Source organism: Aedes albopictus, chromosome 1 (assembly GCF_035046485.1).
Source record: "Aedes albopictus strain Foshan chromosome 1, AalbF5, whole genome shotgun sequence".
Classification (NCBI taxonomy): Eukaryota; Metazoa; Arthropoda; class Insecta; order Diptera; family Culicidae; genus Aedes; species Aedes albopictus.
This window is the reverse complement of record NC_085136.1, coordinates 173,754,853-173,773,830: the sequence shown is the minus strand read 5'-3', so window position 1 is coordinate 173,773,830 and position 18,978 is coordinate 173,754,853. Positions and strand designations below refer to the sequence as shown.

General features: G+C 36.2%; 1 protein-coding gene and 1 long non-coding RNA gene across 3 annotated transcripts in view; one reads left to right on the top strand and one right to left on the bottom strand.

Moving 5' to 3' along the window:
- The window catches only part of LOC109397226 (male determiner protein Nix), a 160,456-nt gene extending 143,809 nt beyond the window's left edge, over positions 1–16,647 (bottom strand). Inside the window, exons 1-2 of one of the 2 annotated variants that reach the window (XM_019669557.3) lie at positions 15,897–16,644; positions 15,004–15,789 (exon numbers count right to left, since the gene is read on the bottom strand). In XM_019669557.3, the coding sequence (XP_019525102.1) occupies positions 15,615–15,789; positions 15,897–16,570 (849 nt within the window). In that variant the 5' untranslated portion in view covers positions 16,571–16,644 and the 3' untranslated portion in view covers positions 15,004–15,614. Of the gene's footprint in view, positions 1–15,003; positions 15,790–15,896 lie in introns of those variants that run through there. The other variant, XM_062851411.1, reaches the window with a different exon arrangement.
- A 718-nt stretch (positions 16,648–17,365) lies between these two features.
- On the top strand, positions 17,366–18,406 carry LOC109397219 (uncharacterized). Its single transcript, XR_002126992.3, has 3 exons — positions 17,366–17,933; positions 18,003–18,084; positions 18,157–18,406. It is a non-coding gene; the product is annotated as an uncharacterized LOC109397219 (long non-coding RNA).
- Positions 18,407–18,978: the final 572 nt, after the last annotated feature.

The window sequence follows — 18,978 nt, the reverse complement described above, 5'->3', positions numbered from 1 at the left end:
TACGAGCCAATTTTTTGAATTAATTTTGACAGGAGGTAGCGTCCAATAACCCGTGAAAATCAATATCATCTTCAACATTGTTGTCACCAAAGTGCATATAGTGTCTTTATTATCCACCTTATCCACCGATGAATCGAATGAGCAATTTTACCAATAAAATTGCTCATTCGATTCATCGGTGGATAAGGTGGATAATAAAGACACTATATGCATGCACTATAGCATACAGTGTCTTTAGTGGATAAGTCCATCTTGGATTATTCGTATCCTGCATCATTTATCGCTTGAAGTCATTTTCTTCCATCCTTGAAAATAGGATGAATAATACACCATAGACTAGTTAATTTTTGTTAAGTTAATTTAAATTTAAGCTGTTTTGGATAAAGCTGATTTTTTGTCGGCATGCACAGCTGTGTCTAGAACTACTATTTTAAGCCGTTGTCATTTTTCGACCAGTCTGTGTCACCCTATGTCTGCTATAAGGAACTTTTAACAGAAAATATATTGAAATCGAAGAATGTGATTTGTTTCTGATTTAGGTTATGTTTTTTCCTTGCTGTTTCTCTCAGATAGATGAGTGTCCATTCTGCCCCGGTAGGAGAAGATATTTTCAAACTAGATTTTTTTTATATAAAAAAGAACAAAATATTAGCATGTAAAACATATAAATACAGCAAAACTAGATGCATGTGTTCTAAAAATATCGGTTTTCATTCGACCTGCAATTAATTACTTACTAAATTTCATTTTAGAGGGTGTGGAAATTATAATTGCAATGCACATAAAACGGAGGACGCAACTTTTTCATGTAAAGTCTAGCATAATTTTAAATCCGAATGTTTCTTTCCAGAAACTACGTTGTAAAAAAGTCCGCATATTAGAAAATAATGAGGGTGTCAATGAGGCCGTCCCTATTTTTCCAAAAGCTATAGAAATGTTAAAATTCAATATTGCAAAACGATCGTTTCACCTAAAAAACATTCATGCGAAAATTTGGAGTCCGTAACTCGAGGTTAAATGGTCCCCCACGGGGATCAAAATTCTAAAAAATTGAACGGGGCCACAAAAAACACGAAATTTTTTCAACGAAAAATATTGTGATTTTACTTCGAAAATGAATTCCAAGGAAATTTGCTTGAGCTGTTTGGGAATCGCCGTTAAATTCGAGGGGCGTTTCCATGCGTTATTGTAAAAATATAGACTTATAAGTTAATGCTCTTATTACGTTAAATGACCTCTACACTGATTCTCTGTAAAATAATACCCGATTCGTTCGTTGGCGGCTCGTTCGATGGGCTGTCTCGATGGCTGGATGTTCGCTGGTTAGGGCAAAACCCAACTAAAAAGCACTGTCAATGTCAAAACGAGTTTGACGTCTGACCGTCGTCGCATCACAGCTCCTGTACCTGTATACAGACCGTTTGCGCAACTATGTGAGTTTTTCGTGACGTATTTCTCGTCACTTGCGTGTGTCTAGAGCATTTTGATCAGTTGTCAGTTGCCCCAATGAACGAACACGATTCGCTAATCGGAACGCAGTCGTGACCCAACGAGCGAATCCTCACTGTATATGAAAAACGCATTGAAAAGATTAAAGCTAAGTTTCGTGTTGCCAAGTAGAGCGCTCAAGTAAAATTCCCTCTTTTTCCGCAAGTAATTTTGACAACAGGACGCAATCAGTGAAGTACTAGATTGAAAGTAGTGAGCTGGATTTTTGTATGGTGAGATGATCAGTTCTCCATTTCTACAATGAAATTATGCAAACAACGTGGGTTATATGGTTTCTTGCCTAATTTGATGTTGTTTGAGCAAAAGTTTGGGTAACTGTGTTGTTGTATTATTTATTTCTTGCAACTTCAACAACACAGTTACCCAAACTTTTGCTCAAACAGCATCAAATTAGGCAAGAAACCATATAACCCACGTTGTTTGCACCATTTCATTGCAGAAATGGAGAACTGATCATCTCACCATACAAAAATCCAGCTCACTACTTTCAATCTAGTACTTCAATGATTGCTTCCTACTGATCCAGTATGGGGAGAAACGTTACTTTTCCTTACGGAATAATAGCGCGGACAATGTTTCCGCAAGGAAAAGTGACAGCTCCATTTGATTCGCACGGGAGGCGTTATGAGTGTACACTTTTATCCTTACTTGCCATTTGCGAACCGCTCAAGTAATTTTGAAGCGGAATCATTACTTGTCCTATCTTTTTGCACAGTACGTACGAAGTGGAAACTAGCCATAATGTTGAACTTTTAAACTAGAATTTTTCAAAAAAATTATAACGAAAACTTTTTTTATTTGTGGTGTCTTGATGACAGACGGCTAAGGGCCGAATTCTTCACCTCGGCTTAACTGGTAAGCCAGGCTTACCCATACAGTTAAACCAGGCTTAACGCTTAAGCCAGGGTGAAGAAATCGCCCCTAAGACCGTTCACGGTCCATCTCGCCTACCGAAAACTTTTTATCTCGACAAACTATTCCGAAAACGCATTGGGGCGCTCCTCCGACTATGCTCCTCCATCCTTACACGGTAAAAATTCTGCACACTCGATTCAAGGTAAAAATCCCTCAACTATTCAACATCCCAATCAACATGATCGGAAATGCTTTTTCCTTTGAATTCGCAAAGCTGTCAGTGTTGACTTGAGAATCAAAACAAACCTACCGGAGAAATCAATAGTCTATTTTACGAAACGACAACAGTGTTGATATTGATATTAACACTCACGGGCTTGGGCGCAACCTCCTGTCAAATTTTAATTCATGAAATGAGCGATCAGCTGATCCGAAACGTCTCGTAAAATGGCTTTCTTCACTCTGGCTTAAGCGTTAAGCCAGGTGTAACTGTATGGGTAAGCCTGGCTTACCGGTTACGCCGAGGTGAAGAAATCGGCCCTAAAAATAACTTCGATTTGCACCACTGTAAAAAGCAGTACGATCCAAAGTGAAAAGCTGTTGATTTGATGAGTGCTTTGGCCATGAAATTAAATATAGATGACAGGTGGTAGAAAGTGTTTTGCTTTGATTGGCACCTCTCTAACTGATATGAAGTAGTTTAGTGGTATAACAGATGATCATGATTACTACACTCAGCCAAATAACCTTAAGATTTCCATAAGGCCCAACTTATGAAACGGCCTTTAAATAATTCATAATGATTCGGATGAATTTCATAAGGTCACTCTATGACGTAAAATCGTCTCACAGCTTGGCTTTTATTCATGTTTAGCAACTTAGTATTCTAAAGTGTCGCGTCGGTAGCCGTGTGGATAAAACACAGGCTCGGTGATCCCGACGTTCATGGATCGAATCCAGTCTGCATCATTTTAAGATTTTTTTGTTCTTTTCATAAGTCTATCTTATGAAATTTATCATAGTAAGCACGATCAAAGGGGTCTCCAGTTAGTCACAGTGCGGACGTAGAGCCATTAAGAAGAAGAAGAAGAAGCACGATCAATTTCCATAAGGTATTCTTATGCCATCCATAAGAATTAGTTATAGCAAATTTTCATAAGGTATTTCGATGAATTTCGCTAGTTTTTTTTCGCTGAGTGTAAGGTCCTGGTATCGAATCTGGGTGCGGGGGGCATGCTTTTTTTAAATATTAGATTTGAAATCAAAACATTCTCCACAACAAATTGAAGTGAAGTTCTATTAATATTGAAGAGGCATTTATTTTCGATTGATATTTATTTATCGAATGTATTGAACAGTAGTGCGAAAGCAAGTGCCAATCAGTTTATATCAGCGTGCAGAATTTTTACCGTGTACCTCCATCAGCTGGCAGCATAAGCAGCGTAAAAGAAATGTCAGATTGGATCAAAACAAACCACACTAACCGAGAGAAAAAATCTCACGCACAACGCCTAAAGAACCAAAATGTGGTCAAAACTGCGATATCTCTTTTCGTTTTCGAGTTATTGACGAAAACCTACCGAAAAATCAACATTTTGACCATTTTTTGAGATTCCAAAGGAAACCTACCATATTTTGCTCGATAACTCAAAAACGAAAACAGATATCGTGATTCTGAGCAAACTTTTGGTCAATTTTAGTAGAATAAGGGTACTTTTCTTGTCGAAAAAATTTCATATTTTTGTGACCTCATACAGTTTTTGAGAACTTTAGGCCCCATAAGGGTCCACTCAGCCTTGAAAACAAACTCCAAATTTTGGCCTTTGTGTTTTTTAGGTGAAACAATCGTTTTGCAATATTGAACTTTCAACATTTCCAACTTTTACAAAAACATGGACGGCCTAGTCCATTCTGCCCCGGATATCCATACTGCCCCGCCTACTCCTACTAGTGGAACAATATACTTAAATAATAACCAATTAGTTGCTTTTGCATGGGAAACATTAGATCTCGTCAAATAATTGGCGAAGCAAAACCATGCATGTCCCATCTAAGTCTTCACCAAAGAGTGTAGGTACACTGTGGTGCAAAATTGATTGGACAAACGCCGATTTTCATACAAAATGGCCGACCTTGAGATGGTGTAACTATGGATCAGCCGATGCCGTTGCCGATTAATCGGTCGATTGTTGCACCGACGCTTATGGGATCTTAACATAGGCACCGGTCGATTAAACATCAGATTTGATAGATATAAGAAGATCGATTGATTTCGTCCGATTAAATTGACGAATTAATCGATATTTGATGTCGGTCCGAAATTATTGATTGAGCAGCTATCAACCATACCTTTCAAAAGCAATAATATTTTTTTGTTGAATCAAATCCACGATGTGCATTGATTCACTTATTAATTTTTGGTACCAAAATAAAGTTCTAAAAATCTAAAAAAAAAATCATAGTGGCACAGAAAATGTGCTCTTTCGTATGAAATCAAAAATCAGTATATTTCTCAAAATTTAAAAAAACCAACTGAAGCGTCGCCGACACAGTCAATTCTTAGGCACCCTACACACTACTCAAACGGTTTGACCAACATTGACTCCGCCCCCAGGTTGGTGGTTGAGTTGGTGCTGTGTTTGACCGTGTGTGATGCTGTTTGACGAACCGATTTGGCAGTTCGTCAAACCGATTTGACGGTTGACGGTTTGGTCGGCAAAAATCAAACCAGTTTGATTTTACTCAAACCAACGGTGGGCGGAGCCAATGTTTGACGAACCGATCGTACCGTGTGTAGTGTTGTTGCACAAACATAGTGCGATTTCATATGGGGAATTATGTTGGTGCAACCAAAGTGACATGTTGGTGCAACACGATTTGGCAGTTCGTCATACGGTTGCAGAAACATTCGCTGGTTCGACCAACCTGGGGGCGGAGTCAATGTTGGTCAAACCGTTTGACTAGTGTGTAGAGTGCCTACATGCGTCGGCGAACCCCAAATTAGAATACCGACGCCGAGCTTCGCCGAAGTTTCGACTGCCGAAGTTCCAACTTTCTCTCGCATGCTCAATAGACCACCTCAAGGCGAAGTTCTATCTCTTTTGCTCCTTCAGAGAGTTTAAGAACAACAGGACCAGTACCTGTCAAATTTGACAGGTGTTGGTCTTGTTGTTTCCTAATTTTCCGTAGGAGAGAAAGAGAGCGATTTCTTGATGACGTCACCGTGCAATGGGCAATACTTGTTTCAATGGATCATCACGCTAACCTGAAACTACCCATCGATTGGGTCAATTGTACCCGGATTTTCATGTTGTTAGCAGTTGTCAAAATCCGGGTAACCCGAAAACCCAGATTGGTTGAATCAGGGTGAAAATCTGGGTAATCGGCACTTTGTCACTTTCCGGCTGGTAGCGGTCAGAAGAAGTTTGTGAACTATGAAATATGCTGTAAAATAATGTGAAAACAGAGAAATTCCTCCGGGGATCTGTTTTCCTGCCTCAGGTAGGTGGGCAAAATATGGAAATTGGGAGTTTTTTGATCAACATTTAAAAAGAAAATAAATTAACAAAAACAAGGCCCAGGAGAAGCTGGGTATCATTTACCCAGATTTGGCCACCAACATCGGTAACCCAGATTTGAGTAAAGGTGCCTTTACTCAGATTAGAGTAACTGCAGTTTTGCTCAATCTGGATCACTTTGACACCAATCCGGGTAGCTAGGGGTAGGCATGATTGAAGCCGACTTTTCCGCTACTCACCGTATCAAAACAAAAGCTCCAGCGTATATGGAGTGGACGGTAAAACAGTGACAACAGTAGTCGAGTTACGTCAAATACACAATGCTATACACCCGATTCTTTTTTGCACGGGACTGGTTGTTGCTATAACTCAGTCAATTTTCAACCGATTCTCATGAAAATTTGTACACATGTAGGCATGATTGGTTTTATCCGTGTACAAAATTTCATGAGAATCGGTTGAAAATTGACTAAGTTTTAGCACAAACCAGACCCGTGCAAAAAAGAATCGGGTGTACACGCAGAAAAATCTACGGTAAAAATAACCATATTTGACGTAAAGTCAAAAGGAATTTGACATTGTTTTGGCCGCAATGATAATGTATGATTGCTTTTACATTCCTTTATGATTGTTTTTACAATCCTGTATTATTGTTCCTCAATCGGAAATCTGATTGAAATAACAAAATTTTCAGGCTTTTCACATGGGTTGTAAGGTTTGGCATCTAAAATATTAAAAAAGACACTACCCCGTCTTCAGCCAGAGGCTGCATAGACTAAACATTACATACACAAGACAACGGACAACACACATAACACCCAGTGGCCCAATGGAGAATTTTCCGTTCGACGAAAAGTTTTCCCCGACTGCAGCGGGAATCGAACCCGCACTCCGAGGCTTACGAAACGCCTAGACGACTGACGCCGCTAACCGCACGGCCACGAAACCCACTTTAACTATTATGGCCCGTTTACATATGTGATAATAATGCGTGACAATAATCTGTCGGACAATTTATTCCACGCTAGTGCTAAATCTGGGACAATAAATTGTCCGACTGTGTTGGTACCAAACTATCGTAATGTAAACACTTCCCTCTGCCAATAAAATGTGCATGATGGCATAATTAGCTGACAATTCTTCTAGCAGACCGTTTACATGATGCTAATTGTGTCGGACAAACTAATATCCTCATTATTGTCCACTAGTTTTAGCACCGAATTCAGAAGCTTCTGATTTTGTCATACTAATTTTATTGTCTGCTAAAAAGTGTTTACATTGCGCTAAATTCACGCCAATACTGCTCGAAAATGAACAGTCGCGTAGAATTAGCAAATATGTAAACGGGCCATTAACGACGCGTTTGATCGTCTTCCAGGTAGCAATGAGCCACTTTACGAAGTGAAAACAATGTTGATGATGATATTGATTTTCACGGGTTATTGGACGCTACCTCCTGTCAAAATTCATTCATAAAATCGGCTCGTAAAATGGACGATTGTTCTTCCTCTATACAGTCGTTGGGGAAGCGATGCCTGTATGATAGGCAAACAGATTCAAACAATAAATAAATCGCTTTCACTCTTCGTACATATGTACATATAACAGAGATGGTTTTATTTGCGGTTTAGGGGAAGATGATATAGATCGATGATATTTGAATTACCTTATGATAACTAAGTTGCCGTGGCTCGGTAGTTTAGTTGGTAAAGCACTTGTCTAGCAAATAAGGGTCGTGAGTTCAAATCTCAACTGAGCTGTGGATTTTTTCTTAATTTAATCAATAATTTACCCATCTGTACATATGGACGTTGAGTTATTTGAAAAAAAAAAACAATATTATGGTAGTTTCAAACACAGTTTTTTTCTACTTTCAAAAATATTTATATTCATTGGAAAACAAAAAGCTTGTTTTTCTCTGGGTCGTTATAATAAATTTTTAAAAAATTAAAATAGAAGTTTTTACAGAAAAATCAGAAAACCTTCTGATTTATCAAATTTACAACTTTTCAAAAAGGTCTGTCACAATAGATCTATCAACTGGTCGCAGTGACTTAGATACCCAACAAGGAATAAAAAAAAAAAAAATCAAAGGTTATTTTCTATTATGCTTTTTATTTACACCAGCTTTGCATAACTTGAAAACTAACACTTTTCCAGCATTAGCAAAGTAGTAAATGCTTTGCAAAACAAAACATTCTGCTTTGTTTGACCGGGCGATTCATCACTAAAACATTTGCATCAAAATACTCTTTTTGATTTCATGTTAAATATTGTAGTTTTTACAATCCTATTCGACGCCGAGCGAATAGTCAGTTAAACTGACTTAGAAACAAAGTACCGTAATCCGGGGTAACATTGATCAGAATTTTCGATCTTTCTTGAATAATTCTCTTGTTAAAGCAAACGTTACATGTTTTATATTTTCAAAACAAGTACTGGCCCTCAGAGTATGTGTTAAGCTACTCGGAAAAGTATTGTAAAACTTTAAAACATGTTTAAATAGGTTTTTAATCTAATTTTTGATTTTGTTGATTTGGGGTAACATTGATCATGTCAGTGAACAATGTTCATTTGTGTTGAAAATACACCTACTTACTAAATTCGGGATCGCTGATTTCGAATGTGTTGTCCAAATTCTTACAAATTATGTACTTTTTAAGTTATTTTAGGATTAAAATTCTCTAAACCACGAATAACGCCTAAAAATAGGCAATAGCTTTAGAAATTGATAGCCGACTTTTAATAAATCGTATATTTTACTGAAAATGAGCATTTTCATAAAAGTTTCGTTTATTGAATCCAACTCTAGGATATCATACACTGCAAAAACTGCAAATATTCATTTTATGTTTCGTACACATATATTTTTGCAATTTGTCTGGACAAATGATATTTATGTATGATACACATACCCAATTATTTTTGGTATTCATCGTTTTGATGTGTGATTACACATAAAAACAATACCGAATGACAAATAAAATCAATACATGTGCTTAAATGTTTTTTTTTGGAAAATAAAAGTTTTACAAATGATGAAACTTCCATAAAGCAGTTAAAACTATTTATTAACAAGTCAAGAGCTCATGTAGAACGAGCCAAACATCGTATTACACTGGAGAGTTGGTCGTTTGTTAACCAACAGTGAGTGACCAATCGGTCAACTTTGCAGCTCCGAATGATGATCAAAACTGCGCTTTTTCGCCCGAGTTTCTAAATGTTTGTCGATATGAAGCAATTGATGATGACTATTTCGTACTACTAGGAGGAATATAGCTGCGATCGAGACTGCGATGATTTAGGTGAAATAACTGAACAATTCCTGGAGTACATGATTTTGTAAACACGTCTCAGTCGCCATTTTTTCACTTTGCGCATCTCCGGCGGCTGACACAGACGCTAAGCATTGGTATTATGTGTGCACTCACATATTTTTTTGCTATGGGTGTTTACACATACCATGTCTTTGTGAAACTAATCTAGAGCATAAGCAACAAATATCTTGGTTATATTTTAGGTAATAAAACTGATGTGTGGAAAGACCAATTGGATCGATGTTTATTTTCACATAAAATAAATGTTTGCAGTTTTTGCAGTGTATTGAAGTAATACAGTGATTTCGAAACTCATATTGCATCTAGTATTCACGCCAAGCATGAATGTTTGACAATGTATCTCATTGCGTTACGAAACACAGTTATGTAAAAATCGATTTATTTCAATGTTTATGAAATTCAATGTTCATGAATTGCATGTCATTTAATAGCTAAATGATAGCAGATTCTGATATACCATTCGATAGCAGAAACTGATTCAACGTAAAATGCTTGTTTGAACATTTCTTGGGATGGGTCAAGCCGATCAATGTTACCCCGCTGATCAATGATACCCCGGATTACGGTACAAATATGTTTATTTCCACTAGAGTCACCACAGAACACTAGATTACTAAATCAAACAAAAAAGCGTTCACGTTGAAACTAAAATAATGTTTGTTGAATTTACACATTGAAATTCTTTTGAAAATATGTGAATTCTTATAGTTTCAAACAGATTTGCTAATTTAAAATCCATGTGAAATTCTGTTTGATTTCACAATCCAGTATTCTATGGTGACTCTTGTGCAAATGAACATATTTCTACATTGTTTCTACACGCTAAGATCAGTTTACCTATTTTTCTAAAATATGGGTAAATTTTATTCAAATATGCGTAAACTTTACGCAAATATGGGTAAATAAAACTCATATTTTGCACAACCTCATTTATAGGTAATATTAACCCATATTTGGGTTACAATTACTCATATTTGTGTCCACTTTACCCATATTTGAGTTTTGTTTACCTATATTTGAGTATCATTTACGCATATTTGCGGTTGTGCACTTTTTGGAAAAAAGGTAAACTGATCTAAGCGTGTAAGTCAATTTAACAGACCATTCCCTCGGCGTCGAATAGGATTGTAAAAACCACAATATTTGACATGAAATCAAACAGAGTATTTTGATGCAAATGTTTTAGTGATGAATCCCCCGGTCACATCTGTCAAACAAAGCAGAATGACAGGTTACATCGCCTGATTTGCTTCTGAAATTATCACTGTGGTCTAGATTATAAAAAATTGTTGAAATGAAACTGAAATTTCAGCAGTAAGTCTAAGATATATAGTGTTGAAAGTAAGTTGGGGTCATTTTTACCGGATGTGACCCAGTAACCCACCGGAATAACTCCGGATATCCGGAACATTCGAAAATGACCAAAAGGTTTCCTAAAACTAGGCATCAAAACAAAGCAATGGTCTAAAAATGAAAGAAATCGGTTGAAAATTGCCGAAATGGCAGCCATTTGATTTTTTTTTTCTTTCTGTTGGGCGGATATGGGTTAAGCTCATATCGAGTCTGAAATAAAATTTGGAGTAACCTGAGCTTCAAAGAAGCTTAAGTGACATCATATAATGAACGACAGAATTAAGCTCAGATCGAGTCTGAAATAGGCTGACCATCCGTCCTGTATTTAACGGGACAACAAAATTTTCAAACACTCGTCACTGAAGCATAGTTGACGTTTTTGACTCATTTATTTGTTCTTTCCAGCTCAAATAGCATTATTAACTTCAAGAACTTCTGTTTTTGAACATTTATTTCCTTTTAGTCAAATTTCCAAAATGTGTCCCGTATTTGAACGGGACAAATCTGGTCTACCTAGTCTGAAATAAAATTTTCAGTACACTTGAGCTTCAAAGAAGCTTAGGTGACATCATATAATGAACGACAATATTGAGCTCAGATCGATTCTGAAATAAAATTTGGAGGACATCTGAGCTTCAAAGAAGCCTAGACATCATATAATGAACGACAGAATTAAGCTCAGATCAAGTCTGAAATAAAATTTGTAGTACACCTGAGCAAAGAAGCTTGGGTGACATCATATAATAAATCACAATATTAAGCTCAGATCGAGTCTGAAATAAAATTTGGAATACACCTGAGCTTCAAAGAAGCTTAGGTGACATCATATAATGAACGACAATATTGAGCTCAGATCAAGTCTTAAATAAAATTTAGAGTAGACCTGTGCTTCAAAGAAGCCTAGCTGACATCATCTAATAAAAGGCAACATTAAGCTCAGATCGAGTCTGAAATAAAATTTAGAGTACACCTGAGCTTCAAAGAAGCTTAGGTAACATCACACATATATCATTGTTTAGCAAAGCATTTACTATTTTGCAAATGCTGGAAAAGTGATAGTTTTCAAGTTAAGCAAAGCTGTTGTAAATAAAAAGCATAATTTAAAATAACCTTTGATTAGTGCGACATGCGGAATACAAGGTAAAGACCTTTTAGAAAAGTTGTAAATTTGATAAATCAGGAGGTTCTCTGATTTTTCTGTAAGAAAGTTTTTTTGTATTTTTTTTAATATGGGTTAAACAACCCAGAGAAAAAACAAGCATTTTGTTTTCCAATGAATATATTTTTGAAAGTAAAGGAAAACTATGTTTTAAATTACCATAATATTGTAGATGTCAAACCTGACAACCCATGTCAAAGGCCTGAAAATCTTGTTATTTCAATCAGATTAGAAATCCTCTATAATATAATATAATATAATATAATATAATATAATATAATATAATATAATATAATATAATAGAATATAATATAGCGCATTTAGTTCACCACTGGACTATCGCACTCACTAGTATTCACGAGTGCGAAAACGCTAATAAAAGTGCGCGATTGCATCAAATCAACTCGGTGTCTTCAGAGCACTTGTTCACCATAGATTGAAGAAATAGTGCGCAGAAGACATCAACCTGATTTGATGCAATCGCGCACTTTTATTTACGTTTTCGCACTTATGAAGCCGCAGTTCGCAGTCCAGTGGCGAACTAAATGCGGTATATAATATAATATAATATAATATAATATAATATAATATAATATAATATAATATAATATAATATAATATAATATAATATAATATAATATAATATAATATAATATAATATAATATAATATAATATAATATAATATAATATAATATAATATAATATAATATAACATAATATATCATATAATATAATAGGGGTACTCACTAAACAGATTAAATTGCTGCGTAAGCCATGATTTTCTGCTTATTTGAAATGTTTCATGATTTTGCGAATGAAATAATCAAATATTGCTTTGGTAATCGCGACGTTTAATCAGAATAAACTTCAATAAGCAGCTAACGCTGTTAAGTGAATACCAATCAGGGAATGAAATTATCAGCAAATTGAGACGAAAAACGGCGTTTTTCGAGCAACCGATTTTTTTTCTGTTTTTACTTGTTCTGTGAGAAATGTTTATCGGTCGTTGCTGTTTGTCCCCGATCAAAGATAGCCGAAAACTGGAAATCTCTCTTTTCATTTTCGCTATCCAACTTTATCGCCTGCAAAGTTATCGCGATAATTATCAGAAGGCAAACAACAAAAATTTGCCGCTAACGGGATTCGAATCTAGACCCTCCACAAAAATGTGTATGAGCGCGCACCATAACCACTCGACCGCACAAGCTGCTCGAGAGAGGACAGAAATTTTATACATAAAAGCTACAGCCGGTGACGACGTGACTACGGAAAGGCGAACAAAGAGCAGAAAGCAAACCAGTCAACTTTTCATTGGAGATGATAATCGATTTTCGGCGCTGCGGAACGAGCGAAAACACATTCTCGGGAGAAACCCGGGTCTGAATTTATCGCACGTCTTTTTTCGCCGATAATGCGTGTGGGAAAGTTTCCTACTATCGCGATCGTGATCGATAATTTCATTCCCTGCCCCTAATATATAATATAATATAATGTAGGACTACTAAATCAGATTTCCGATTGAGGAACAAAAATACAGGATTGTAAAAACAATCATACAGGATTGTAAAAGCAATCATACATTAGCATTGCGACCAAAACAAAGTCAAATTTCCTTTGACTTTACGTTGGAAATGATTATTTTTACCGTAGATTTTTCTGCGTACCTGTTAAAAGCTCGATACTTTTGTTATTTAAATCAGATTTCCAATTGGGGAACAATAATACAGGATTGTAAAAGCAATTATACATTATCATTGCGGCCAAATAATGTCAAATTCCCTTTGACTTTACGTCAAATATAATTATTTTTACCGTAGATTTTTCTGCGTGAATAATCCTATAAAAATTACCAATATGTCAAATGAAAGGTTTCATTCTATATTTTGAAGGAAAAATGCAGAGTTCAATCTAATAATTGATTTTTGCATTAAAAGTTGTACTGGCCAAAATAGAAGCACTGCATCAGTTTTGGCCAAAAGTGTTTACTATCTATACTCAATACGACATAGGTTCCCAAACTTTCAGGTCGCGCGACCCCCTTTTGCCAGCAGACGTAGTTTTCGCGACCCCCCATAGAAATTCTCTCATTTGTTGACTGTTACAGTAAAGTATTTTGCTGTCCCTCGCGACTCCCTGGATGAAGGCCGGCGACCCCCCTGGGGGGTCGCGACCCACAGTTTGGGAAACCATGCAATACGACTTTATAAAATGTAATATTTTCTCACGGCGAATAAGTTATACCGGGTTGAAATTTTTACCCATTATAGAGGAAAATAAGTCAAATTTACAATATGTACCACACAAAAATTACTAAATGTGTGCTTCCTTTAATCTAAACCGGCTCTAATATATCTGATTAGAGATAATTTGAGAATAGAAGTGGACTATCTTTGGATACCAACACTAAAATTTATTGACATTAATGTAAAAAATACACATATAATACAGATATGTCAGCTAAAAAATAAGTTGTCTAAAAAATAGTGTTTTACCAGAACGATTCTTACTTTGCGAAAGATAATCAATCGAACTCAAATTTGTACCAATGATGCACATATAATAGGTTGACAAACAGTCAAAATTTGAGATTTTTTGATGCACCTTGAAAACTTAAAGCATGTTGAACTTTTTCGTGAGAGAAAAAAAGTTGCCTATCCCAAAAATTTTGGCCACCCCCTGCCTGGCAAAAACTGATGCTTCTACCCTATTTACAGTTTTTCTGTGATTACAGTATCTCAGTGTCGGTCATTTTTTATGAAAATCGGCGTTTGTCCGATCAATTACGCACCACAGTATACTTTCTGAAATTGGTTTAAAAAAGATGACGAGAACTATGACATTTAAATTATGAAAACTAATTTCGTTTCAGTTTGCTGCAAGCAAAGACTGTAATGAATTGCCATTACTATTATATGCATATTTTTGCAGCAGATTTTTGTTTATATAGGGTTGTGAACATTACTTTGTGTATAATCTATTCTCAACGATTTCGACCACTACATTTGAGATGAGAGATATGTCCTAATTGATTATTACAGCGAAATATAACATATGATATCAGGCTTGTTCGCATTGAATGTATGAATTATCATAAATTAGAAATCTTTTCATCTTATTCATCAGATATCAGGAATATGCTGAATGACATTTTGAGAACCGATAAAAAAGGTACCGCAGCGCCACACGGGCCGTTCAATGTGAAATCACCCAGGGTGAAAATCGCTTTATGCGCTCCGTGTGATACTACGGTGTGGTTTTTTGACACTTCGAAATGTCATTCAGCATATTCCAACATCTTTCTATCTGATAAGATGAAAAGATATCTAATTATTGATGATTTCGATGGTGTGAATCCTAAGAGCAGAATTTTCATGCTTTCAGTCTGTTATGATGATGATGGTGATGATGAAGGTTCACCATCCATTGTAGCACGGTAACTAAGCCCGACAGCAAAATATAACATAAAGTTCAAACATGGTTTTTCACCAGAAGCAACAAATTTAGTTATTTAAAACCGATCCTAACATGGTTATATTAATAGTAGTACTAATCATTGATTGCTAAATTGAGCCTTGGGCTTATGAAATCACGCAAAAGTTACTTGTTTCACGCAAGGCTACTTTACATATAGCTAGCTTTAATTTGGTTGGAAAATTTTGATTATGATTATTACATCAGATCAAACCCAACGTTGTGCAGGCACTAAAATTCTTATTGATAAACCTGCGATAAAATAGATTGCGAGTAAGTAGATAGACTTGTCAGTCATTTTAATTGTGTATGACACAAATGGTAAGTAGCTCTCGAAATATTCGAGAACCCTACGCCATTTTTAGTACGGTGCTAGTTGCTTTGTTCTGTCACTAGATTTAATATCTGCCCTACTCTTTTTCTGGAACAAACCGAACTGCAATTTTACGTCCTGTATGATCACTGCGGTCCATTTCCTGTTTGGCCGCTTGAGCAGACAAGTGCTTTTCATAATAAACAAAACCGTATTGTTTAGAGTGTCCGGTTGAGTCGTACACTAGTCTATTTTTTTCAATTCTGCCATACCTGAAAACATATAAAAATATAATGTCTAATTTCGACCTTCAAGGTCTTTTCATCTGAGTAGCTTTTATATTTATCTGTCTCATTTGGATTCACATTGCCACACAAACCTTGAAAATTCATCGTGCAGTTTTGCTTCTGTGAAATTAGATGGTAGTCCGAATATTCCAATTGAGCGATTATATAAAAGTGTTAATTTTATCGCCGTATTTGATGTACATTCCTTTTCAAAATCTATTAAGCATACGTTAATATTTCGTGTAACATGATTAATTGTTTGTACATTTATATGTATATCTGTAGGCTTAGTATCCAGAATGGTCCTTGCAGCTCTTTCTGATACAAAGCTAATGTAAACCATGACATTTGTAGCTTTCTTCATCGCATGTATATCTCCTAATTTACTGAATTTTTGATAAAAATCTACCATGCCAAATTTGTTATAAGTGTATACCACAACACAAGTGTTGTAAGGAAGAAAGTAATTATTGTAGGAAGAATCTAGTGGCAGAACTATTAAAACCGATTGAATATATCGACTATTGTGTAAACTTGAAGATTCCTTTACACTTTTCATCAGTCTGTAACGAACAACTGCCGGTTTCACATCACAAAACTGAATGAATGACTTCATGTATAAGTTAGATATTTCACCAAATACGGAAAATTTTGCAATTAAATCTGTTTTCGATACTTCGGCGGGAATGTTTCCAATGTATATGCAATATTTTTTAATGTATTCAAATTGATTGTTAATGAGATTAAGTTCACTTTTACTGTACATTACTTAAAAAAAGAATTTGATTAAAAAAAATTAAAACTATTAACATGGGTTTAACAATTGACATATTGACATAACCAAACCAAAAAGCATACACGCTTAACATTCAAAGTACAAAAATGTGTTTTCATATTTTTGCTACACTCAGAAAACAAGTATGTCATAAAACTAATATTTTTATTCACTTTGATTAAATCAACACTCAAAAAAATTTACACGTCGGAGTGATGTGTTTTACATATAGGGCACTGCACTGTTTTGATTTTGTATGGGATTTTGACATTTCCTGGCCTTGTTGTTTACAAAATCTCAATGAGAGCGAAAGAGAGGGAGAGAACTTCGTGCAGAGCCCTATAGATTTGCGAAAATTGGGTTTTTAAATTTTGAAAAAAGTGTTCATTTTTTGATTTTATACGAAAGAGCACCTTTTTCTGAGCCACTATGATTTTTTTCAGATTTTTAGAACTTTATTTTGATACCTAAAATCAATTTCAAAGAGATTATTCGAAATCACCTTTTGACAGCTAGGCAACTGTTTGACAGCTCCGCCCAGTACAAAATGCAACGAGGGGTGATTCGACAAATCGCTCCCATACAAACTTCAAATTGATATTTAAATAGGTTCCCGTGCACCAAAATTGATGAAAATTTGGATTTCGGCCCAGTTTGGCATGCAGATTCATAATATGGAATTATCCCAACACTGCTAAAGAAGCCAATTGTAAAACCAGTGAATGTCACGTGTGAAACATACACGCTAAGATCAGTTTACCCATAGATCAGTAGTTGATTTACCCATATTTGGGTTTCATATGCATTACCCATAATATGGGTAAAATATACCTTTGAAAAACGGTCAAATTTGCCCATATTATAGGTAAAATCGCTATACCCAAACATGGGTAAATGAACTTACCCATATTTGGATGAAAATTTTCAAGTTAGCAACTTTTCTCGGAATGCATTAGTGCGCCATCATAACCAGGGAGGGTGCAGGCACGTCAAACTCGAACAAACTACGCCTACCTAACATGCATCGAGCGGGCCTTCCCAAACAACACAATGCGATTTCGCGGGCCACCCCCATCGACAAAACAAACCGATTTCCAAGCAGGATTCGACTAGACTTCTGGTCGCGTTGCCAGTCACACTAACACACTCGCAAAAGATGAGCAGTAGGCCTACCTTGCCGCATGCGGATCCCCTGATCATAACACTATCGGGAAATTTTAGATATTTTGATTTTCACGGCACCGCTATAGCCAGTCGAGGCCCTTCAGCATCGGGTTCAATGACCGATACCGCGTCCATCGGATTCCCACGCGGATTAGAGTCGAGGTTCCCAAATACATTGATATTTTAATCGGTAAGTACTTCCTGGATAAATTGATACCGTTCAATTTTCATTTACGATGGATTATTTCCGTTTCACAAGGTTTGGTACTCGAAGATAATACAGGAGCAACAAATCATCATGTGGAGCTACAAGAAAGGCTACAAAAGCATGGAATTTGCAGGTAAGTTCCATAGTGACAGCATCATTTTCATTAACGACCGTGAAATAAAAATATATCAGTCTTATTCCACAGTTCCGACTGCACCAAGGCTTCAAGCGCCGGAAGAACGAGGAACGGAAGAACAGGAACAACTGCGCGATGAACAACAGCCGGAGGGGAAAATTTCATACATGGATCATTATGAAAACTTCAAAGAGCTACGTCTCGGAAGGTCTGTTTTCCAGGAGGAAAATGATTAAGAGTATTTGAAACATGTAAAAATTCATTAATAATTTTCGTAGATTGCAATAAACTACAAAATAAACGCAAAATTTTGTATGAATTAAATGATAAATACAAAATAGTTAACAGTTCAAAAATATAACAAAAGACGAAAAGTAAACACGGTGAAATTATAATTTATGAGTAAATCGATTTACTCATTTTTTACAAAAAGCACTTTACCCATATATGAGTAATGGGCCTTTACTCATAAAATGCGAATGTGCACTTTTCAGCAGGGAGGGTGCAGGCACGTCAAACTCGAACAAACTACGCCTACCTAACATGCATCGAGCGGGCCTTCCCAAACAACACAATGCGATTTCGCGGGCCACCCCCATCGACAAAACAAACCGATTTCCAAGCAGGATTCGACTAGACTTCTGGTCGCGTTGCCAGTCACACTAACACACTCGCAAAAGATGAGCAGTAGGCCTACCTTGCCGCATGCGGATCCCCTGCTTTTCAGCGATTATGGGTAAAGTTTACCCATATTTGAGTAAACTGACCTTAGCGTGTATGGAATCACTAAGGGTGTGAACCATTTCGCTTATTCGTTTAACTTTTAGTTAAAATTTGACACTTGGATAGTTATTTGCCATCGGAAAGTTAAAAAATAACCACGACGGCGGT